The following is a 25,637-nucleotide window of genomic DNA, read 5'->3' as shown; positions in this document are numbered from 1 at the left end:
GCTTATTGGCTTTGAGGAGGTCATTCTGTTCAAGTTGCCTCATTATGTTTGAGCTCAGAATATGTTCTAAAATTCTACAATAAATTGATTGGATGGTATTTTTGTGAATCACTTGTACCACCCCTCTTGCAGAGAGGTATGTCTTGTGCCTTTTTTGAAGAATTGCACACACTTTTTTGTTGAAGAGATCTATGATACATGATAGTGAGAAGTGGAGCTAACTCAGCAACAAATTTGTTATAAAATCTGACTGAGATTCCATTGGGGCCTGGAACTTTGTTCAATTGTAACGATTTCAGCTGTTTCTCAACAAAACTGACACTAGTACCTATTTCATTCATATTTTCAGTTGTATGAGGATCAAATTGGGGTAATTCTCCAGGGTTTTTCTTTGTAAAGGAACATTTGAAAATGGAGTTAAGAATTCCAACTTCTGCTTTGCTACCCACAATTTCAGTTCCTGTCTTGTTTGCTAGTGACTGGACACACACTTTGGTGCCACTAACAGCCCTTACATACACCAGAATTTCTTTGGATTTTGTGACGTGTCATTTGACAATATTCTGCTATGGTAGTCATTGAAGGCATCACTCACTGCTCTCTTGAGAGCTGAACATGTTTCATTCAGCATCTCTCTAACTATAGCCCTACACTTTGTTTTACATCTATTGTGTAGTTAACATGTTTCTTTAGAAGGTTCTCTACAGTGACTGTATATTATGTAGGTTACCTCCCATTATGAACTGTTCTACAGGTTATGTACTTATCCAGTGTGTTGTTGACTATTCTTTTAAACTTGAGCCAGAGTTCTTCTACATGCTCCTGACCTTTGTTGAAAGTTTCAAGTTACTCATTCAGATATGAAATTACTGATTTTTGATCTAGTTTACTGAACATATATATTCTTCTGCTTTTTTCAGTTGTCCTTTGTACTTTGGTAATCATTGTTGCCACAATTGCCTCATGGTCACTGAAACCAGTTTCAATGCAAACCTTCTCAAAGAGGTCAGGTGTACTTTTTGCCATTAGGTCCAATATATTTCCATCATGAGTGGGGTTCCTAAGTATCTGTTCTAGGTAGTTTTCAGAGAAGGCATTTAGTAAAGTTTCACAGAATGTCTTATTGCACCCACCACTAACAAAACTGTAATTTTACCAATTTATTGTTGGATGTTTAAGGTCGACACCAATGATTACAGTATGACTTAGGAACTTACATAAGAGAGAACTGAGTTTTTCTCAGTTTTTTGGTTGCATCAGGAGATGAGTCTGGTGGGCGATAAAAGGATCCAGTTATCATTTTATACCCACCCCTGATACTGAGACTTGCCCAGACCATCTAACATGGGGCTTCAATTTCCATCTCAGTGGATTTGAGTTTTTTGTCTACTGTTACAAATAAGCCACCACCATTTCCCATTTGTCAATACTTTAGATATACACTGAAATTTTCCCAAAAATCTGCCCATGATCAGCCTTGTAGAGAGCCCATCTTGAATTTACTTATCTTCTGTTTTGGCTGTTGCTCTAATATGGCAAAGAAGGCACAAGGGAATACTTTTCTTCAGTAATTGTTTGGATTCTTTATGTCACCTTTTTTGTGCGATGGGTAAATGAAAGCAGTTTTCTCATCTATAGGTACAGTTTGTCTCTTACAGATATTCTCAATGATGGATTTCAGACAATTAATCATTAGTTCCCCCCGTGTTCAATATTTTAAGCCATCTCTGTCTCTCTCTCTCTCTCTCTCTCTCTCTCTCTCTCTCTCTCTCTCTCTCTCTCTCTCCCTTTTTTTTTTTTTTTTTTTTTTTTTTTTTTTTTTTTTTTTTTTTTTTTTTTTTTTTTTTTTTGTGTATCGGTGGGATTGTGTATTGGTTCAGGCTGTATCTGTCTAGTTATCTTTGTATCAGTGGGATTGTGTATTGGTACAGGCTGTATCTGTCAACATGCAGCTTTTCTGTTGAAAGGCTGAGTGTTTATTTTGTCAAAGTAATGCTTCAGGGTGCTACAGTTAGTTTTGCCAGCTGGTCAGATACCACAATATTCAGATTTGTAGACTATTATAATGTGACAGTGGCCTGATGTTGGACTGCATGGAAATGCAGGAGCAGGTATATTCATTGTCAAGATTCAGGTCAAATAAATCAGACCACCACAAGGAAGGCTCAACATACTGCACATCAAACACATCATAACACATTCAAATCTCTACCTCCTATTTGAGAACAAATAATGGATTTCCTGCAATGTTCTCCATTATCCCACACCTTGCTCGAAGATTAGCAGCAGCCAGATTAAGAAATTATTGTTGCGTGTGAGGCTGCTGTTAACACCACAACACAAACAGCTATATTTTGAGTGGTACCATGACTGGGAAGCATGGATTGTTGATGAATGGCATCACATTGTGTTCAGCAATGAATTGTGGTTCTGAACTACCTTGGATGACTTTGTTGGAGAGTATGGTGGTAACATGGGGGAGGTGCCACTCTTGCAATGTTTTGGAAAGGCACTGCAATGTTGGTGTCATGGTGTGAGGAGCCATCAGGTATGACTTCAGGTCACCACTGATAGTGAGTGAAGTAACTTGGATGACACAGTGGTACATCATAGACATCCTGTATCCTCATGTGTTACCTTTCATGCAACAGTATTATAGTGCCATTTTTCAACAGGACAATGTCCATCTACCCATGGTACATGTCTCAGTGAATTGTATGCATGATATTGAGGTCATTCTATGTCCAAAAAGATCTAGTGGCGACCATTACACCACTGCAGCACTATGGTCAACAATGCTGCACTTCAATTCATATCTTCAGCTTATTTTCCTCCTAAACTGTCACTATTGCTGGGGCTCTGCAGCATTGGAATAGCACCCCAGCATTGGACATAATGGGGAAGTCCTGTAGCTCAGGTGATCTTATAGATCTTATAATTAAATTTTACCCAAGACATTTAAGTCTGATCTGTTTCTATGATAATGATGGCAGCTGCAGAAATGAATTAAAATTTGTATTATGTATTTATTGCCAGATAGGGTAAATGAACCCTTAATCCCACAAAATCTCACATTATCCAATTATAAACAAATCAAAAATACTAGGAGCAGAGAATGATAGGTACACACTGTACAAGACTCGGATGTTGAATCAACCAGATGGATAATAAACTAATAAGGTACCATAGCATTGATAAGTTAACAAAAAAAGCTTATTTCTGTTTGCATTATTCTTATAAATCTTTCTTATTCTGTTGACTTTCAGAGTTGTTAGTATGAATACTTTCACTCAGTACAACCCTATGCATTATCTTCTGCAGCAAAAGAGCTAAGATTAAAACATTATTTGATTACTGAAGTGTGCAGTAAGGTTGTTGTGCAAAGGTGATGTTGCAAATGTTGTAGCTGAATGTTACCAGCATTATTAACTCAGCCCAGACATTCCTAGTAGCAGAAAATTTCATTAAAGAAGGCAGTTTTATCAGATAATTATGTAGTAAACATTGATCGGACAGTGCTAGAACAGATATGTGGCAACATATTATGAAATAACCGATGGCATTTAATAAGACTATGTTAACTTTGATAGTGTTTGATGGACTGTACTTTGTGTCACATACATAATACAATGAAATCCAAACATATTTTCTGCCTCTTGGCAGTCTAGGATACTCTCACTGTAATTGATAGTAATATTGCAGACACTCTTGGTTGTCGTATTACTCCATAAATAGTGACTACTGAATTGGATGATCAAGGGCACAGTACTGAGTTGGCTATAGGTACTGAACAGGCTAAGTGCTGGGTTTTTAACTATTTGAGTGTCCACAATGCACAATGTCTTGTACCTGTAAGTGGGAGAATTCCAATTGCTGCCAGTACAAGGTATAAGCTGTGTAGTCCATGGTTGACAGCACTTTCTTGGGCAGCTGTCCACACTATTGGGTGACAAGTATGACATGATTTGACATGGAATCCAAAAGCGGTCAACAACTGTGACTGCCATCTGGACCCTGCTACTAAGAACTGAGATGTGCCTGGCGAGTGCCTGCGTTGTCATAGCCTATTGTTGTTTTGTTGTGTACCCTTGAGGCTGGCACACAACATTTGATATCCAAACATCTTGTAGTAGCCTCTTCAGGGCTGTTGGTATTCTTACTGTCTGGGCCGATACATCTACCACATACCTGTATTTGTGTTTAATAACAATGGTGAATTGAGAATGAATTGTGTAACTGATCAGCACCAAAGTAGTAGTAAAAACAATTTCCATATAGTCTATGTATTTTTATCTGGGGTTAAAAATGGAATATTATATTTGGTGCAAAAGTCTATTACAGCTTACTAACAACAATATGAAAGGGCAGATTACTGCTCTCCACCTCACAGACAGAGACAATGAAGAGACTGCTAATCTTTCAGCTTTCAAGCAAGAAAGCCCTCTTTCAGAAACAGAAAACACACATTAACAGGACACACACACATTGCTAATATCTATGAGTCCTCAGGCTTACAGTTTGCTGGTAGACATAAAGCATAAATTTAAATTTTGTAGATGTTCAAAAGTGAAGTACAAGAATGTCATTAACTGCTCTTTCTTTTTTATGGCCGTCATGTCATCCTCCACCAGTGGTGTTATCAGATGCAGTGTGGATAGCCATGTTGTCAGCACACCAATCTCCCACATATTGCAAGGTTTTTTGGCCTTGGAACTGCTACTAATCAGTCAATTATCTGCACAATTGAGCTCTTGAGACAGTTCTGGAAATTTAACTCAGATCCTGTGCATGGCTATCAGCAACAGTGCGAAAAGAGTAGACTGCTACTATCCTCACAGAGGATTAGATGCAGATGTGCTGTCAGTGGGAGCAGGCATGGAGAGGTGCAGGTACGGAAGTGGACTACTCGGTGTAGCATCAAGAGACTGTGCTCTAGGGAAAGGGGGGGCACAGGGGAGAAGTCAGGAAGAGGGAAATACTATGCAGTACAGTGCTGTGACAAAAAGCTTGTGGATAGCTGGAGTGGGAACAGGGAAACAAGTAGGCTGGTGGAGGGTGGTTTAGTGAAGGTTGAGAACAGGTCAGTTACGGGGATTAACTATTTATGTATCTTGCAGGGGGAGACTACACCTGCATAATTCAGAAAATCTGGTGTTGGTAGGAAGAATGCAGATAGCACAGGCTGTGAAATATTTCTTGAAACTGAACATGTCTGGTTGGGTGGTGAGCTCAGCAACAGGATGGTTCTGCTGTCTCTTGGCTACAGTTTGAAGTAGCATTCATGTTGACAGAGAGTTTGCTTGTGTTCGTGCCCACATAGAAATGGCACAGTTGTTGAAGTGAGGCTGGTAAATCCCATGACTGATTGTATGGGTGGCACTGTCTTTGATGGATTAAGAAATGCCTGTGACCGGACTGGAGTACGTAATAGCAGTGGAATGTGAGGGACAGGTCTTGCATTTAGGACTACTGCAGAAATATACGAGTCATGGGGCAAGGGGTTGGGAGCAGGGGTGGAACGGGGATGAATGAAGATATTATGTAAGTTGCATGGGTGGCGAATTACCACTGTGGGGCGAGTGAGTAAGATAGTAAGGAGAATATTTCTCATTTCAGAGCACAACAAGAGGTAGTTGAAACCTTAACAGACATCATCATTCAGTGACTCCATTTGTGGGTTGTACTGAGTCACATGGGGGGAGGTGGCAGGGAGCTCCATTTGGTCATGCAGTGGATATGTAAGTGATGGTAAGCGACTGAGGAGACAATGCATGGCAGATTTGTTTCTGGATAACATAGGAAGGATATTTTAGTCTGTGACGGCCTCAGTGAGACCCTCAATATATTTGGACAGCAACTGCTTGTCACTTCAGAAACAATGACTACTAGTGTCTAGACTGTGTGGAAGGTACTTCTTTGTAGCTCTTGAAATGGAGATATGGTCATTGATTAGTTGGTTTGATGTGGACAGATGTACAAACATAGCCATCCTCCAGTTGGAAGTCAACTTTGAGGAAGGTGGGTCATTGTGCTTAGAAGGATCAAGTGAAGTGGATGGGAGAGAAAGTGTTGAGGTTCTGGAAATCATTACTTCTCAGTTAGTGTTACTTATTTTTTCACAGTATCAGCTACCAATATTTACATTCAAGCTGTTCGAAAGTCGTCTCTCAGAAGCAATTGAGTCTTTATTCCTACAAAATGCAAGTGAAAGCTCAGGCACGCTTTACCTTTGTTTTATTAAAAACCACCTGTAAAGACAGTCATCAAGTTCACTGCATTTCCAATGGTTCTTCCTTTTTCTGTCATTTCCCACACCACTGTCAACTGAGGGTACAAAACTTCTTAATCCATTCCCTGATTGATCCTTAACCAACAATAACATGCTAAACTTGTTATTGTAACACTAGTCTCCAAACAATCAATAACTTCCTTATTTATGTCTCATACATAATAATCTTCATTTCCACAACATCATAACAAACACACAGATATCTAGACTCTGCACAAATAATGCACAGTGCTCATTATGCTTGTTCTCATTTCAATTATTGTGAAGCATTTTTATGTAGTCACTTTGTTGGCAGCATTGTGGAGCTAACTGTTAGATATTTATTTAGGTTCCTGAGCAACAACTGTCCTGATATAATGATAATTAGACAAATCTGAGGTTAAGTTACCCCTATCTCTTTCAAGTCTTGTTCTCAGAGCTTGATGGTTTCATAGGTCAATGATACTACAGAAACACAACATGTAGACTGTAACAGGATTTTTGCAGTGCATTATATCTCAATCCATGCTATATTGATTGCAGTATATCACGCTTTTGACACATCTTCAGTACTAGTGGACTCAAAGCTGTGAGGGTACTTTCTGAAAAGCATCTGAATGGCTCAGTCAGTAAGACCATTGTACAGAAAAGGCAAGGTTCTGTGTTGGAGTCCCAGTCCAGCTCACAGTTTTAACACTTGTGGAATTTTCAAAAGCATCACACATTCTACTGCAGGAAGAATTTTCCATTATTTTCTCACTGATAACTCCTTTCCTAGTAAATCCAATTTGTGTTCTGTCTCTAATGGCAGCAGTGTCAAAAATACATTAAAATCTTCCTTGCTTTCCTTCTTCCTTCCTTGGTCTTCATTTCATTTTTGGAGCATACTAGCACCTGTAGTTGCTTTACTCTGTTCATTCTGTCGATGATTCATTTGCATAACATTAATAGCACCGAGCAACGTCAGCAACTCTGATACAAAACGACTGCATGATGAGCTGCCTGTAGCTAACTCAGGCATTTGGTGATAAATAATGGATATTAGCTTCTTTGAATACATAGGAGGATCCAAATTTCTAGTGGCCAGCATAGTCATGAAAAAGAGTGACCCTTGAATGCCAACACATATGCATACTACGTACTAGTAATATTTTGCCTTTTCTGACCCAGTACTGTGTTAAGATCACCTCTCTGAGTTTGCAGAACATTTGACAGAAATGACCATCTATGTACCCTAGATTGCCACATGCCATTACAAGAGGGAGCTCACAACACATACAGCTCCCACCATATTTCTTTTAATAATATTTGACTTATTGTTGATCAGCAGGAAGCTCATGAATGTTCCCCAAACTCACTATAGGCCATACACATCACTTGCATATGGGGGCAGATTTGCTATTAGTTCAGGGGAATAAAAAATCTCAGCTGAAACAATGATATTTTTTTATATGTAGAACATAATCAGTTATCATTGATCTATATAACATTACTGAAAGATTTTTTAAAAATTTTTCTTAGTCTGGATGAGCTGCCTCTATCATCGTGACCTCGGCTTTACCAGGCCAGTCATTGATGTGGTCCCAAATGCTAATGAATTGAGCAGTGATGATGATTCAAGCTGTGAGGGTATGACTGGTTGGTGGAGGTCAGCGGAAGTTGGTGTCACCTCAGAGATGACATCAGCTAGTGTGGACAGTCACACCATCAATGCTTCACACTGCTGTTCTCATCCAGTTTCAATTGGTGACCTGCGAGCATTGGATCCTTCAGTAACAGGTGAGTCATGGGCTCTTGCTGCTTCCTCCCCTACAATTTCTCTCAGTTCAGTTGGTTGTGTTCAGTTGCCCATATTTTTTGTTCTGAATTTAATTTTGTAGTATGTGTTGCAGTAAGTAAAGTTTCTGAGACTGCAGTTTGTTAGAAGGATAGTTTACAGTACAGCTGCTACCATATTTCTACTAATAATAGGTGGCTTCATGAATCAGTCATACCTATGCATGGCTAAAATATATTTGTGAAGGTACTGATCTGGAGACATTCTCTGAACAGTGCAGGTCAGCACTATCACTAAAATGAGAGTCTTTTTTATTTATTTATTTAGCCATCTGTGGACATTTTAAAAATGAATGGATGTTGTCAGTTGCATACATTCATATATTTATACAGCTTGTTGTTACATGTAGTTAAACATTGTGACATATAAGTTATTTACAATCGCTTTTGCTCCTTATTAAAATATTGTGAAATAAGAGCTATTTACAGTCATTTTGTCTAAGGAATTCACTTATAGTGTACAAGCAGTGTTCCTGCAAAAACAATTTAAGGTTTTTCCTAAAGCGGTACATGTTATCTGCTTCTTTCATTTTCTGCAGCAGTTTATTATACAGTTTTACACCTTCATATAAGAAGCTATTTTGAGTCTTATGTTTATTCTTCCTGTCTAGGTGAAGACAGTGACTTGTTCTTTAGTTTTGAAAACTGCTATTTGTGCTATAATTTTCTATATTTTTCTTGATGTATACTATGGTTTGGAATATAAATTCACAAGGAACAGTTAGAATTTCTAACATTTTGAAAAGTTCTCTGCAGTGGCTCGCTTACTGCTTTTTGTTAGAATTCTTACTGCCCTCTTTTGCTTTTTAAATACTGGTTGTAAATTCTGAGCATTGTTTCCCCAGAAAATAATACCATAACTGATTACTGAATGAACATAACTAAAGTATACAGTTCTCAAACATTCACTGCTGCATGCAGGTACAAGGACTCTAAGTGCATAGCATGTTGTGGATATCTTTTTCGAGAGTTTCATAGCATGTTCATTCTACTTCATTTGGCTGTCAATGTGCAAGCCTAAGAATTTTGTTGTAGGTACATCATCCATGGAGATGTTACCTAGTTTTAAATTTAAGGGACTCTGTTTTCTGTTCATTCTAAAGCATATTTTATTTGTTTCCTTTACGTTGAGAGTTACTTTGTTTTCCTGAGACCATTTGTGAACATCCCTCAGCACTTCAGTAGAATTTTTCAACATTTGTGCTGGTGTCTTACTGGTGATTACTAAGTTGCCGCCATTCACAAACAATATCTTCTCTCCATGGCTGATATGTTGCGGGAAATCATTTATATACACCAGAAATAATACAGAGTCCCTTGAGGGACCACAATACTGATATATTGTGGATCAGTTTCTCAATGTACTTTGATCCACTCGAGATGTGTGATCTCTACTGACTGTACTTTGTCGTCTAGATATGAATGAAACCATCTGAGAACCACTCCCTTTATTCCTAGTGCCTCTAATTTATGTGACAGCTTCTGGTGGTCAACTGTATCAAATGCCTTAGACAGGTCTAGGAAAAGGCCAGTTACATAGCTGTTCTCATCTAGTGCTTCTAAAACTGTTTTTATAGGTTGTGCTATTGCAGATTCTGTACCTCTACCAGCCCTGATACCATGCTGGTCATTGCAGAGGAGGCTGATTTTACTTAGATAGGTCAAAATCCTGTTTTTCATTATTGTTTCTATCACTTTGGAAAGGAAGACAATAAGGCTATTGGTCTGTAGTTCTCAATGTTTTCTACATCACCATTCTTGTGAACTGGTAAAATTTGGGCATGCTTCAGATAGTCAGTGAAGCAACGAGTTTTGAAGGATTCATTTTGTGATTTCTGTTAGTGGAGCTTTGATACTGTTGATGCATTTTTTCAGCACACACATTGGTATTTCATCTAAACCTGCCGAGTTTTTGTTCTTTAATTACCTTACAATATTGTATACCTCCTCCTCAGTAGGTAGAAGCAATACCACTGAGTTTGCTATATGCTTCTGTATTGGTTGATTAGGACCTTTTGAAAAAAATTTCTGTAAGTTCATTGCAATGATGCTAAAGTAGGTATTCACATAATTTGCTAATTCTTTTGAGTTACTTTCTAAGTTTTCCTTGTTCCTGATTTGTGTATTTGTACCACTCTGCTTCACAGTTCCTGTTTCTTGTTTCACTACAGTCCATGTAGCTTTACTTTTATTATTGGCTAAATTTATGAACTTATCAGAGGCTGATTTTTTGTGGTGTTGAGTACTTTCCTGTAGACCCTTTTGTAGTTTTTGTAGTAGTGCAAAAAATGGATCACTACTGTCCTTTTTAATGGAGTTTAGGTATTTACAAGTTTGAGCACTTTTTTCTAATTCCTGTAGTAACCCATGTATTGTTGGCAGGTGTTCCAATGGGAATTAATGCTTTGAGGAATGTTTCTTCAAATTTTAATTTAAACTCAGACATAAAATTGGAGAACTTGCTATTCACTTTAGTTTCTATGTATACTCCTTCCCAACTTTCATGTGCTAACTTTAAGGAAAACTCTTGCAAAGCTGATGGAGATGGTTCAAATGGCTCCAAGGACTATGGGGCTTAACATCTGAGGTCATCAGACCCCTAGAACTTAGAACTACTTGCACCTAACTAACCTAAGGACATCACACACATCCATGCCTGAGGCAGGATTCGAACGTGTGACCGTAGCAGTCGCGCCGTTCCAGACTGTAGCGCTTAGAACCACTCAGCCACTCCGGTCGGCACTGATGGAGAGTAGACTCTTATATATATATATATATATATATATATATATATATATATATATATATATATATATATATATATATATATATATATGCAGTCTTGATTCTTTTTTTACACAAGCTTTTATTTTTATAATCTGACATAGATGGTCAGACAGTTCCAGATTTTTGACAAGTATATCCTATCAGGATAAGTTTGTTACTGAGTTTCAGGACCAGTTTAAAGCCCAAGAGATGCAAGGAAACATTTGAGGTGCCAGGCTGATGGAGGTCCTAGAGGCACAATAACTATATGAGTTCGATATGGGATGTAACAAAAATAGTTGCGGCTGCTCGGAGACACCAAGTTGAAGTGAAAGATTCCTGTTTCCTGTACAGTGCAAATCGCAAATAGCAGCAAAAGCAGACATTGTTTAAAGTGTGCAAGAGAAAAAAGGAGGAGCGGGGGGGGGGGGGGGGGGGGGGGTGATAAGTCATTTGTGAGGGAAAATATTCTCAAATCAGTCCTCCTGGTTTTCTGAACAGAGCAACTACTGTGGCACAAAATGGTGGATGGAACTGGATTGCTTCAGGACTTCTGCAGTCACGGTCTTAGTACACTGTTGCTGCCATTAATATGCACATTACAGACATGGTAATAGGGTCAATTAAAGAAAGAATATAGTGTAGCTGCTAACTTCTGTAATGGACAAGATCAATTACGTTCAGAGGTTTGGAGTCAGAATTTGGCTGTGATCTTGGATGTTGAAGCTGTAACAGGTATCAGTGTAGCAAGTTTATGGCACAAGTAAACTGATTTCACAATTAGATATACACTGGTGTCCAAAACTTAAGGATGAAAGTAACTTTTGCTTGAAGTGTCACTGACAATTAACATAACTCAATGAAACTTCAACCGTACGTAAGAAGAATTGTTACAGTATAATATAGATGGTGAGTGAAACAAAATACATAATAAGACAAATAAAAATGACATTTTTTTCTAAGACAATAATTATTCTGAAGTCACCATGATTTATGATGACCCCCTGGACATTACAAAAGGCTTGGTTCTACATAGAGTGTCGGCCGTAGTGGCCTAGCGGTTCTAGGCGCTTCAGTCCGGAACCACACGACTGCTATGGTCGCAGGTTCGAATCCTGCCTCGGGTATGGATGTGTGTGATCTCCTTAGGTTATTTAGGTTTAAGCAGTTCTAAGTTCTAGGGGACTGATGACCTCAGATGTTAAGTCCGATAGTGCTCAGAGCCATCTAGATAGAGTGTTTGACCACCACAGACAGCAATGCACAAACTGCCTCATGTTGTCATGCTGGTCACAAGGTTTTTTAAGGAGTTCTTGTGGTAGGTTATTGCATTCCTCCATCAGTACAGTTGACAATTTATGGATAGTTGTTTGTGCATGAGGTTGTCCTGTAATACATTTCCCCAACACATCTCACACATGTTCGATGCAATTTAAGTCAGAGGAATAAGCAGGCCAGTCCATTTGTTGTTTCATTCCAAGAGCTCCTGTACTCATACTGTGTGATTCAGTCATACATTGTCACCCTAGAAATGAAGTCAGATCTGCACTGCTGCAAGACATACATGAGGAAGGGGGACAGTTTCATAATTATGTTGGTTAGTGTTCATAGATTTGGATGCTAGTGTGCCCTTGCAACATTATGCCTCTCCACACCAAAACAGCTGGACCACAAAAACAGTCATATTCAACAGTGTTCCTGAGTGTATCATGTGTACCTATCTCTCACCATATGAGGATATGTCCAGCTCAGTCGAACATTATCATTTTGGTGGTCCGGGTATTGTGGTTTGGGCAGGCACACTGTTTTATGCATGCACTGATCTCCAATTCTTTGAACACAATACACTTACCCATCCGTGTTATTGTAACATTGTACTCCATCCCCATGTACATCTTTTCAGAGGTGGACTCAGTCTTGACTTCAGTTTTATGGATGTCAATATGCAACAGCATCAAACAGTGCAGGTGAAGGAGCTGTTGTAAGAGAGACTATTCAGTGAATGGACTGGCCCCCCATTCCCCTGGCTTTTAAGTTCATCAAGCATGTGTGGGATGCATTGGGGAGACACACTGGAGCATTTCCACATGTGTTAATGACCATTCAACAGTTGTCAACCATGTTGGTGGAGGGAAAGGACATCCTACCACAAGAACTCCTTACCAGCTTGTGGCCAGCATGGAAGTATGTTGTGGAGCATACATTGCCATCTGTGGTGATCAAATACCGTATTAAGAACCATTTCCCATATTTTATTATGTCCATGGCCCATCATGAATTGTGGTGACTTAAGTGTAATATTGTCTTTGAATAAAAGTGTCATTTCTCATTGCATATTTCTTTCATTTGCCTTCTGTACTATATTGTAGCAATACTTTATATTGTACAAGTTTCATCAAGCTACGTTCTTGGCGGTGACTCATCATTCAAAAGTTACTTTTGTTCTTAAGTTTTGCACACCAATGTATTAATGTGCTCAGCATGGTTCATTAGTACATTGGTAATGCATATAAAGAATTTACACTCTTAGCATGGAAAGTAAGTAAGGTACCTTTAAGAAAATAATAATAATAATAATAATAATAATAATAATGGAAACATCATGATATTGCTTCACATGTTAGAATATCTAGAGCAGTTAGTTCCAGCTCAAGTGCTCTTTTGTGGACAGCTGTGGGCAAGGGTGGGCATACAGCTGGTGAGAAGGCAGGCAGGCAATCAACAAGGTGTTCCCTACACAACTGTACTACCTTGGCCAAGCTCCCACAGTTAGGGGTAGTTAAGTAGCTAACACAGGAGCAGAACATATGCAATAGGGCCACATTATAGTTAGTCTATACTACCTGTGCTGGCCAGCAGATAAGTTGACAGATGCTTGTGGTTAACTAGCCCTATGGGAGATGTGGAACAGCCTGATATAGACATAAATTGGCTATGAGACTTATGCAAATTGATTTACCATCTTATTCAATATAAGGAAATAATAAAAAGCTCACAAAAATCACATCAAAGTGTGAATGAGCAGAGAAAATATCAGACAGCATTAGTCTGTGTTGTTAACCCTGTAATATGCTGAATTTTTTTGAGAGAATATTCCTTTTGATACATCTACATGTGTAATTATTTTACTACACAAGTACTGCGCAGATAATTACTTTTCCACTATAATGAAAATAGACACAGAAATTTTAAGCTCAAATGGGACCATTCAGTACTAGTAACATTTAGCATTAAAAGGAATCTACTCGCTCTGTCTAGAACAACCTGCCAATATCCACTAATTAGGTTCATCTTTCACGTACTTTACTCCCAAGAACTTATGCATTATTTCTTTTATATTTTCAGGACAAACTGTCTCTCATTCAGTTACATAATTCAAAGTATGGGCATCAAAAACAAAACATGTTCCTCCTTCTTTCTCACAATAATTAACAAATTATTTTATGGACTAACTGTATTTTCTATTTTACCCCAACACACTATCTTCTAAAATTCCTTCTCCATAGTATCAATTTTTGTTTAGGTATTGGGATACAGCTTCATCAGAAAAGGTTTATGTGGTTAAACTTTCAACTAACACTCAGAGCTTTCACTATGACTATGTCTGATAACAGCTTCTTGAGCTCTTACTAATGATTTTCTGCAGTATTCTCTGTCTAAGATGCTCTTTCTATAATCTCATCCAGTTAGATATTCCATCATTTCTTAGTCCATCCTGAAATGCATCTCTATTGCTTTCAAATATTAGATCCCCATATTCTTTTGTAAAACACACATTTTGTGACACTAAATCATCACTACAGGTTTTCCACAAAATTCTATCCTTGTCCTTTAGTGGTCAGCATATTGTTCTTCCCCAAATTCCTTTTCTGCCAAAATGCTTTCACTAAATATTCATTTAAAAAATCAATTTCCAACACAGTCCAAATGTTAAGAGCCACTAAAAGTTCATGTTCCAATGAACAAAAGGTAGGTAAATTTTTGCTTCTTCTTAATTTTCTCAGTGTGCCACTAACACGTTCCAACCCAATTCCAGTACTAACATTGTAACCATTTAAAATAATATGTCGAACAAATGTTTCCAAAACAGCAGAATTTCACTTTCAACTTCAGCCAATGCATGTGCTCTGCCTCCATCTGTTTATATAATAATTGAAGTTTTTAATACAGTACCCTAGCTTAGTCTTTGGTGACTTCTTCTTTCTCCAGTGAAGCATCTTCAGTAAACAGATGTACAATAGTAGCATTCACATCACTTCTGTTCTCACTGACTTTTCTGTCTGGTGGTTCCTCATCTTCTAACTTACTCAATGCATAAATTTCTTTCTCACAGTTTTTATCTTATTTGTTCAATTTTGCAGTAAAATTTGCTTTCTCAGGTGATTTTACTCAACCCTGATCTGTATTCTCTAAATTTGCATTCTTTCTTACAGTAAACATTCTGATCTCGTGTTCTTATTCATATCATTCCTGAATGCTCATTACTCCTTTTTCATTATAGCTAATGCTGGTTACTAACCATTGAGTTACTTGAATTTTTTGTCCCTTTGTATATTATTCTCTCTTACTTTATGTATCCATAATCTATTTCCAGATCCTCTTCACTACTATTAATAGCACAATTATCCTCAATACTATCTTCATTGCATGATTCTTCTACCACTACAGGTGCATCAACATCAGTTTCAGCTTTCACAAAATTACCCTTTTCAGTATTATTTCTTCCTTCAGCAACTCAACCGAAAACTGTTGGATTAGGTCCCTATCATTTTGAACAGAGTCATTTTCTACCTTTTCCTTTCCTCTTATACTACAATCTTATTAATCATACCAAATCTAAGATAAATTAAGTCATCCTGTGATGGTTCATTTAGGCAGAACTTAGTTGTAAGGTTTAAGTCAGTACATATAATTCTTGACCGAGCGAGGTGGCGCAGTGGTTAGCACACTGGACTCGCATTCGGGAGGACAACAGTTCAATCCCGTCTCCAGCCATCCTGATTTAGGTTTTCCGTGATTTCCCTAAATCGTTTCAGGCAAATGCCGGGATGGTTCCTTTGAAAGGGCACGGCCGATTTCGCCGATTTCCTTCCCAATCCTTCCCTAACCCAAGCTTGCGCTCTGTCTCTAATGACCTCGTTGTCGATGGGACGCTAAACACTAACCACCACCACCACTATAATTCTTGGGTTAAATGCCAATGGTAGAAACCTGCTGTGGCCAGCGACCACACCTTGGCGACAAAAAGAATAAAGTCTCCCTAACTATTGTTTAGTGACATGGTGAAGCCAGAAGGAAGGCTTACCTCAGGTGCAAGAGTCTTAGGGTCACCAGAAATAGCAAAGTAAACCTATCCACTGTAGTGTGGCTATCTGTGAATGCTAGACAGATGTAGGTTCTTAGCTACAAACTGCTGTTTTCCTTTTGTAAAGTCATGTCTGTGGTTTTTGGATGATGGCACTACTGAAAATTCACCTGTGAATAGCTGTCTCTTCATTGGGTGGCAACATTGGAGACAAGTTTCCAATGGGAGGCTAGTTTCATGGATTTTTGATGAGACAATCAATCGAAAGAGCAAAAAGGAGAAAGGGTGTCTGGGTGTACGAACATGGGATGAAAGTTGACAATTGGTGTTAGCCTGGTGTGCATGGCTGCAAGTGTGTGTGGAAAGTGCAGACTGCAGCAAGAGGTGATAGAGAATGAATGAGAAAATGGCAAGAATAAGTTTGGAGCTCTCCTTGGAGTTGTGGAAAGCAGACAGTCGCAATTTTTGCAGTTTATGGTTGACAGCTAAAGGGAACAATAGTTAACTTAAGTCTGGGAAAAAGGAATTCTTTCTGGTAGAAGATTGGATGAAATTTAATTTTTGATGATGTTGTAACTAACTTTCAGAAAAGGCTCAGAGTTGTTAAGCATCTACTGAGGTTAGCTAAGCATCATGTTTCAAACATGTAGGTATGAAGAAAGGAATTATCAGAGATAAATAAAGGAGCTTCACTTTTAATTTATATTGGCATGTCCTTCTTAATAGTTAGTCTTTTACTTTTTCTCTCTGTATTTCCAGCATGTGTGGTAATCTTTGTGTGTGGTAGATATAAGTGAACAGAAATGGTTTTTATCTAATTTTATTTACTGTTGCCAATCTTCTGGTGTTGGTAGCTCTGCTCTATTTTCCAGTCCTATCAACAAATGGAGGGTCTTCAAAACAGTCAAAGGGTCCCAATAACTTAGATTTAGAAAATTATATTTGTCTCACTTTATACTGAAGCTGGTGACCCAATTAATTTCAATTAGATTTGTTGATGGGTGGTGTTGGAGGCAGCTGGATATCTTTCTGTAAGTGTCTCAATAAAGGGGTGATATGTCACAATCCCACTTTCATTGCTCTCCTCATTTCTGTCACATTTTGGATTCTTATCACATCTGGTCCCATGAGATTTATGTTATTCTTAGTGTCATAATTGCCCACCATTTCTATCCAGCTCACAAAGCTCTTAACATATCCAGCTTTTGGTATTAGATGCTTTTCTTCAATAGTCAAGAGTACTTTTCTGTTCAAAATTTCCATTATTCATGACTTAAGGGGCTATCTAGGTATTACAACCTATTTAATACTTCTTCAAATTATTGTTTGAATGATCTATCACCCCTCCTATAAGCAGGTTTCCTCTTAAACTTATCAACATTTCTATGTCTTTCTCTTGATCAGTATTCCCAAAAAAATAAATTTTGAATGTGCTCAAAATAGTGACACTTCTCATTAGTTTCATAACCTCATGATACAGCATCTACCTCCAGTAGACCCCTAATAAAATCAATGTTGCATTTTTCTCATCATCTACTAAATAAAACCCTCATAATAGTCCTAACAAATGTTACAGGATGTTAATTTTCTTTTAGTTTAAATGTCTGTGTAATAGGGCAATGACCCATTGCATTACTTGAAACCATTCTTGTTGCATTTACTGCTTCAACAACGGTATTCTCTCCACTTTATTATCTATAGCAAAAGTTGATGTTGCATCCCTTCTGTCTTCTCAGTTTCTTCTAATCTGTTGTATTTCTGCCCCTCTTTTCTGCGTAGCTTCCTTTAACTCCTTTTCATGATGATGTTTCCTTTCTAAACAGTCATTAGCTATTTCAGTAAAAGTTTATTTTCCCCTCATTCACCCCTCATTCACCTGACTCTTTAAGTTGTCTTTCAAGTCACTATCTCTTATCATAATTTCCTTCTCTAAGTGGCTAACTTCCTCTTTGGTTTCAGTATCCAGTTTGTTCAACAGTGTACCTAAGCCTCAAGAAAACCTTAGTATCAAATCCTTAAGCTTACTTTATGTATATTCCCTCAAACTTTTAATCTCATTCTACATCTACATATGCATAGATACTTCACAAGCCATTGTGCAGTGTGTGGTGGAGGGTAACCTGTACCACTATTAATCCTTTCCTGTTCTCCCTAGTGCTCCGTGTTGAATTTATCTTCAAATTTTTTTCCGTATCATCTATAATTTTTCTCTGCATATCCTTAGTACTGTCCCCTCATAATTTTAAAATCTATTGTGACATTTATTCCAACAAAATCTTCAAATAGCTGAATGCACCTACTGGTGTAGAAGAACCTGCATCCCTTTCTTATACTACACTGTTGTAACTGCATATTCTCATTTATTACCTGTCCCAATCCTTTTCATTTTTCCCACATTTCTCCATCAATCAGTTGTCAAACAAGCTGTCAAGCTTAACAGCATACTTGGAGCTATAAATTATAATTATACAATGCCTTTTAAAGACATATACCATACAGTGGGTCCAGAAGAATATGAATTTCGAATTCCTGGCATTAATATTTTCATTATCTTTTTTTGACCAACTGATCCTTTCAATTCTTAGATTCTAATGGCACACTGTCCTATCTCCCCTGTACCACTGGCATTTCTTCTGCATCATCTTCTGCCTCCTATCTTGTACCTCCCTGTCTATCTTTGGTGCTTCATCAGTCTTCATTTCTAACAATCATTTCAATGAAATTAGATAATAAAATTTTCTGTACAAAGATTTGTTTCACATAAAGGACATTTGAACAACTATACATTCAAGTCCTGTGACAGTGTGGTCACCATTTGTGACTTACTGTCACCTGCCCAAGAGTGGGGTTCAATATATCTGCTAGCTGTGACTAGAGAAACAAATTGTGTCCATCTTGTGACAACATGCAATTTTTTAAATAAGGGCAGATGAAAAAGTCTTTAGGATTTGAAAATAATGTCAGAGCATTTCATTGTTGCTAGTGTCCATTTTAACTCTGCTATAGGTCTCTCACTATAATGTCAGCTAATCACCTTCAGTCCTGGAAAATCAATAATAGATGAAACAGATTTTATCCTGAGTCCCTAGTGGATGTACAGATACTTTCTTCCTGTCCTCTGGGTTTGATTTCAGTTTTCAGAATGTTGAAAGATGATGGAATAATGAGTAATAAAGGAAAAGGAAATTTGTCACAGTCAGTCAAGTCCTTAGAATTAGAAACTAGAAATTATTTACCTAACCAAATGTTTTGAAATAGTGAACAATTTTCAAATTCTTTTTCTTTTTTTTAATTTCAAAAGTTTCTGACTTGGTGTAGATTAGTCTTCCAAATAAATAGTTTCAAGTAACACCATAATTGCTAGTTGTTGGCCCATAGCTGTTATTGTTAATAAAATGCAGGTATTTTAAATGAGATGAATATGGTAACTTACATTGCTTTTACATGTGGATCTGTATATTGGAATATGGTGCAGGTGACATTTATCACAGTATGGTATGGATTAATATTGCTCAATTGCTCAAATGGTACCCAACAAGAAAGCACGTCTGCTTGATGTGAAACTATAGAGCACTAACTGTACAAAGCCAACACCAAAGAAACCATTCTGGAGCAACATTGATTGTCAGCAGGGTTTCACAATGTGGTGTCCCCATAGATCCACTATCCACTAGCCCCCTCCCTCCGACCACCATAATGTGAAGCACTTGAAGCACTGAAGGAAGATGGTAACCATGGACTGATGATGGTGTGATAAGGAAGTGTCCATGTGATGGTGGGCAATGTGTCATTGGTGTCGAGCAGGTTGGTTTCTGAGCTAGTTGTGTCAGAGGTGCAGTGGTCTGGCTCCCATTACACAGCGTCAAGGTGGTAATCTTGCAGGCATTTGGGTGGGCACTAAGCCCAGCTGTACCTGGACTGTTGTGGAATTTCAGATGTCGGAGTGAACTGACAGCATCAACTTTGGAGAGTTGTCTTTCTTGTGCTTGATTGTGGGGCAGATTGGTGTGATGTTCTGAGGGCAGTGATTGTGAGGAAACTGTTGGGCGACTGCTGCAATGTGATGGCTGCTGTGTCCACATCATTCGGCAGTTCTTAGGGACATGTGAAATACTGAGTAATGGAACCATTTCCAACATAATATTAAGGATGTTGACCTTCGCTGTTTGACACTGATGTCCTTGGGTCAGAAGTCTTTGAAGTCAAGTTATACTACAAAGTTGACAACGGTCATGGTATATCTAGACAAGTCACTGTGTTGGATGGTGGAGGTTGATGTTTCATCAGTGAGTGGGTCATCCTGAAGCATCCATGCAGGTTTCAGTTGGTTGACAGACATTGTACTGAGTCTTTCATTCAGTTGTATTTCAAATGTATGTGCACCACATTTTAGAACCTTGTCATGCCCTGTATGAGGATGCTGTAAAGTGGACAAGTCATACCAATGTGAAGAATGACCCTACAGCACAAGTCCAGGGAGTCACAACCTAGAGGACCAGCCTTGTGCACAGAGTTTCAAGGATGCTCACAATTTGCAGCATTGTCCCCAGAGCTGATTGTGGCCCTTTGGAAGGACTGCATCAGAGACTTTGAAGCTTCTGTGACAAGCTAGGTTGTGACTCCCTGGACTTGTGCTATAGGGTTGAGAACTGTAGGGTACCTCTAAGTAGGTCAAGTATGCACTACATGTCAGAGGCTGCTACCCAAGTAGCTGACTGTGTGTCATGCATACAAGCATTTTTAGATTAGGTAATTCTCCATCAAATCCTGATAATGACAGCTGTAGGAAACATAGCAGTATCAGTGTAAGATTGAAAGAAATGCTTACCACAGGTGAGATTATTAAAATCCTAATGGTTAACTTCCAAGGCATTCACAACGAAGTGCCAGAGTTTGAAGCACCTCTGGAAAGCAGTGAAGCTCACATAACACTAGTTACAGAAAGTTGGTTGAAACCTGAAATTGATAGCAGTGAGATTTCGGGGGGAAATGTAAGACTCTGTCAAAAAGATAGGCAAACAGGAAATGGAGATCATGTATTTGTCACAGTACACAAGACACTCATATCCACAGAAATAGAAATTCAAGTTGCATATGAAATTGTCCGGGCAAGATTCAGTATCATGGTTGTGCATAAAATGATAATTGGATCCTTCTATCATCCACCAGACTCATCTCCTTGTGCAACTGAAAACCTTAGAGAAAATCTCAGTTCACTTGTATGTAAGTTCCTCAACCATACTGCAATCAATGATAAATACTTAAATCATCCAACAATCAATTGGGAAAATTACAGTTTTGTTAGTGGTGGGCATGATAAGACATTCTGTGGAACATTAATAAATGCCTTCTCTAAAAAACTACCTAGAACAGATAGTTAGGAATCCCCCTCATGATGAAAAATATGTTGGATCTAATGGCAACAAATAGACCTGACCTCTTTGATGATGTCCACATTGAAACTGGTATCACTGACCTTGACACAGTTGTGGCAACAATGATTAACAAAGTGAAAAGGGCTATGAAAACAAGCACAAAGATATATATGTTTAGTAAATTAGATAAAAAGTCAGCAGTGTCATACCTCATAGAGGAACTTGAAACTTTCAGCACAGGGCATGAGCATGTAGAGAAACTATGGCTCAAATTTAAAAGGGTAGTTGACCATGCACTGGGCAGGTATGTAACCAGTAGAACAGTTCATAATGGGAGGGAACCTCCATGGAATACAGTAACTGTAAAGCAACAGAGATTACTGCATAATGGTGTAAAACAAAGCACAGGGCTATAGCTGAGAGATGCTAAATGAAACACATTTGGCTGTCAAGAGAGCAATGTGTGAAGCCTTCTGTGATTATCATAGCAGAAAATTGTCAAATGATATTTCACAACACCCAAAGACATTCTGGCTATAAATAAAGGCTGTTAGTGTCAGTCCCTAATGAATGACACAGGAACTGAAATTAAGGGAAGCAAAACAAAATCTGAAATGCTTAACTCCATTCCCAAATAGTCCTTTACAAAGGAGAACCCAGGAGAATTTCCCCAATTTAATCTTTGTGCCACTGAAAATATGAATGAAATAAGTATTAGTGTCAGTGGTGCTGAGAAACAACTGATATCATTAAAACTGAATAAAGCTCTAGGCTCTGGTGGAGTCCCTGCCAGATTCCATACTGAATTTATGGCTGAGTTAACCCCTCTTTTAACTATAATCTATCATAGGTCTTTTGAACAAAAAACCATGCAAAGTTCTTGGAAAAAAGCTCAGGCCACACCCATTTACAAGAAAAGTAGAAGTAATCTACAAAACTACCATCCAATATCCTCGTCATTGATTTGTTGTAGATTCTTAAAACATATTCTGAGCTCAAACATAATTATGTACATCAGACAGAATAGCGCCCTCAATGCCAAGTAACATTGATTCTGTAAACATTGATCATGTGAAACACAACTCACACTTTTCTCACATGAGATACTGAAAGATTTAGATTTAGGCATTCAGGTAGGTACAGCATTTCTTGAGTTCATAGTGTGATATATCATTTGACAACAGATGAGAAAAGAGCAGTGTTTTGAGTTGAGGATAAGAATGAGGACCCACACAAAGAGAAGGGTGTGAAACATATTAGTTAGAGCCAAAATACCTGTAGCCAATCCTGAACATTTACAAATCTCCATCACCAAAATGTGGCAACACTGATCAAGATAATTTTATTAACTTAATGGGTATGGTAAAACCCGTGCAATACAGATCATCCTCTCAACATCAGCTTTCCGTAATTGCACAAGTGACAATTGTACCTGCTACATTCTTCATTCTAGCATGCATACTGATCTCAATCTTTGCTAGTCCCTGATGTATCCTTGCCTGTGTCAGGTTCTTCCACATTCCCAGTATTATCCAAAGCAAACAAGCAAGCAAACAAGCTCGAGAGAGAGAGACTGTATTATATGAGCTTTGTTTTTATTAACACTCTAAAAACCTTTTGTCCAGAAGTTTTCTTGCCAATTGACATTTCCTTTGTGAGTTCCTGCTTCTCAAAGCTCTTTTACTAGTGAGTAATGACTTACTTTAAAAAAATATATTTATTTTATTTTCTACTCAAGATGAACTCAGGAGCAAAAAATATTAGATGTCATAATTTTGTTTGTTGTATTAATGGCACAATGTATCCTAAAAGAACAGTAGTTTTGTGTTTGGTGTTAAACAAAAGTGTTATGTAACTACTGCAAATGTGTAATTCTTAAGTCATTTACAAAAACTCTTGTTTCCACACAGGCAATAAAGAAACTGGAGCTGATAAAAAGAACACAGGGCAGGGAGATACATTTGTCACCGAGAAGATGGAAGCAAAACCTTCAGAGAACTCTGTCAGCAATATTGTTCTGGAGATTGTTAAGTCAGAAAAATGTCATATGCCATTAGACATGTAAGTAGTCCTGTCCTTGCTAACAAAACTGCATATTTAATATATTATTAACATGAAACATTTATACTGCCCAACCTGTCTTGAGTTATTGCTCGCTCACCGATAGATCTGTACCTACAGATTGGAAAATTGCGCAGGTCGCACCAGTGTTTAAGAAGGGTAGTAGGAGTAATCCATTTAACTACAGACCTATATCATTGACGTCAGTTTGCAGTAGGGTTTTGGAGCATATACTGTATTCAAACATTATGAATCACCTCGAAGGGAACGATCTATTGACACGTAATCAGCATGGCTTCAGAAAACATCGCTCTTGTGCAACACAGCTAGCTCTTTATTCGCACGAAGTAATAGCCGCTATCGACAGGGTATCTCAAGTTGATTCCGTATTTCTAGATTTCCGGAAAGCTTTTGACACCGTTCCTCACAAGCGACTTCTAATCAAGCTGCGGACCTATGGGGTATCGTCTCAGTTGTGCGACTGGATTCGTGATTTCCTGTCAGGAAGATCGCAGTTCGTAGTAATAGACGGCAAATCATCGAGTAAAACTGAAGTGATATCAGGTGTTCCCCAGGGAAGCATCCTGGGACCTCTGCTGTTCCTGATCTATATAAATGACCTGGGTGGCAATCTGAGCAGTTCTCTTAGATTGTTCGCAGATGATGCTGTAATTTACCGTCTAGTAAGGTCATCCGAAGACCAGTATCAGTTGCAAAGCGATTTAGAAAAGATTGCTGTATGGTGTGTCAGGTGGCAGTTGACGCTAAATAACGAAAAGTGTGAGATGATCCACATGAGTTCCAAAAGAAATCCGTTGGAATACGATTACTCGATAAATAGTACAATTCTCAAGGCTGTCAATTCAACTAAGTACCTGGGTGTTAAAATTACGAACAACTTCAGTTGGAAGGACCACATAGATAATGTTGTGGGGAAGGCGAGTCAAAGGTTGCGTTTCATTGGCAGGACACTTAGAAGATGCAACAAGTCCACTAAAGAGACAGCTTACACTACACTCGTTCGTCCTCTGTTAGAATATTGCCGCGCGGTGTGGGATCCTTACCAGGTGGGATTGACGGAGGACATCGAAAGGGTGCAAAAAAGGGCAGCTCGTTTTGTATTATCACGTAATAGGGGAGAGAGTGTGGCAGATATGATACACGAGTTGGGATGGAAGTCATTACAGCAAAGATGTTTTTCGTCGCGGCGAGACCTTTTTACGAAATTTCAGTCACCAACTTTCTCTTCCGGATGCGAAAATATTTTGTTGAGCCCAACCTACATAGGTAGGAATGATCATCAAAATAAAATAAGAGAAATCAGAGCTCGAACAGAAAGGTTTAGGTGTTCGTTTTTCCCGTGCGCTGTTCGGGAGTGGAATAGTAGAGAGATAGTATGATTGTGGTTCGATGAACCCTCTGCCAAGCATTTAAATGTGAATTGCAGAGTAGTCATGTAGATGTAGATGTAGATTGTCTACTACTGCACCTCTGATATATTTCTATTGTTATTCTTTTTATGTCTACCTTTTGCTGCCTGCTAATTATACAGAGGTGAATCACAGAATATATAAGTCTTTTTCTTAGATTGAAATTTATTTTATGATTAAAATTACTGTTTTCAATTGATGTAAGTGAGATAAATTTTGCTTGTGGAATGCCACATGCTCTCTATTAGCAAAGCAAGAAGTTTCTTTAATCTTGCTGTCCTCCTTTTATTCTCAGTGGTTTGCAGTGGGATGGAAAAAAGAGAAGAGTGTTTCCTCCTTTGCAATCATGATTATGTGATGCACGGAAAACAGTCACCACACAATTAATACCAAGTCAAGCATGATGTCAGACTTGAGCAGACAGTTGACTGAGCCTCTTTGACAAATCCATCAGATGCCTGCAGATGACTTTTATAATCAGTCATGAAAATACAGTGTGATGTTCCTCCATTTGCCATCTTGCTTTATGGTCAGAAATAAATGTTGCTGTACTGCATAACTGGACACAGAATTTTCTTGTTCTGTCCCATATGCAT

General features: G+C 38.3%; 1 protein-coding gene across 1 annotated transcript in view; it reads left to right on the top strand.

Moving 5' to 3' along the window:
- Positions 1-25,637, top strand: part of LOC126354452 (uncharacterized) — a 205,587-nt gene that overhangs the window by 143,620 nt on the left and 36,330 nt on the right. Inside the window, exons 13-14 of the mRNA XM_050004146.1 lie at positions 7,790-8,047; positions 23,461-23,611. Of these exons, the coding sequence (XP_049860103.1) occupies positions 7,790-8,047; positions 23,461-23,611 (409 nt within the window). The remainder of the gene's footprint in view (positions 1-7,789; positions 8,048-23,460; positions 23,612-25,637) is intronic.

This window comes from Schistocerca gregaria, chromosome 3 (assembly GCF_023897955.1).
Source record: "Schistocerca gregaria isolate iqSchGreg1 chromosome 3, iqSchGreg1.2, whole genome shotgun sequence".
Taxonomy (NCBI): domain Eukaryota; kingdom Metazoa; phylum Arthropoda; class Insecta; order Orthoptera; family Acrididae; genus Schistocerca; species Schistocerca gregaria.
This window is presented reverse-complemented; position numbering and strand designations above follow the sequence as displayed.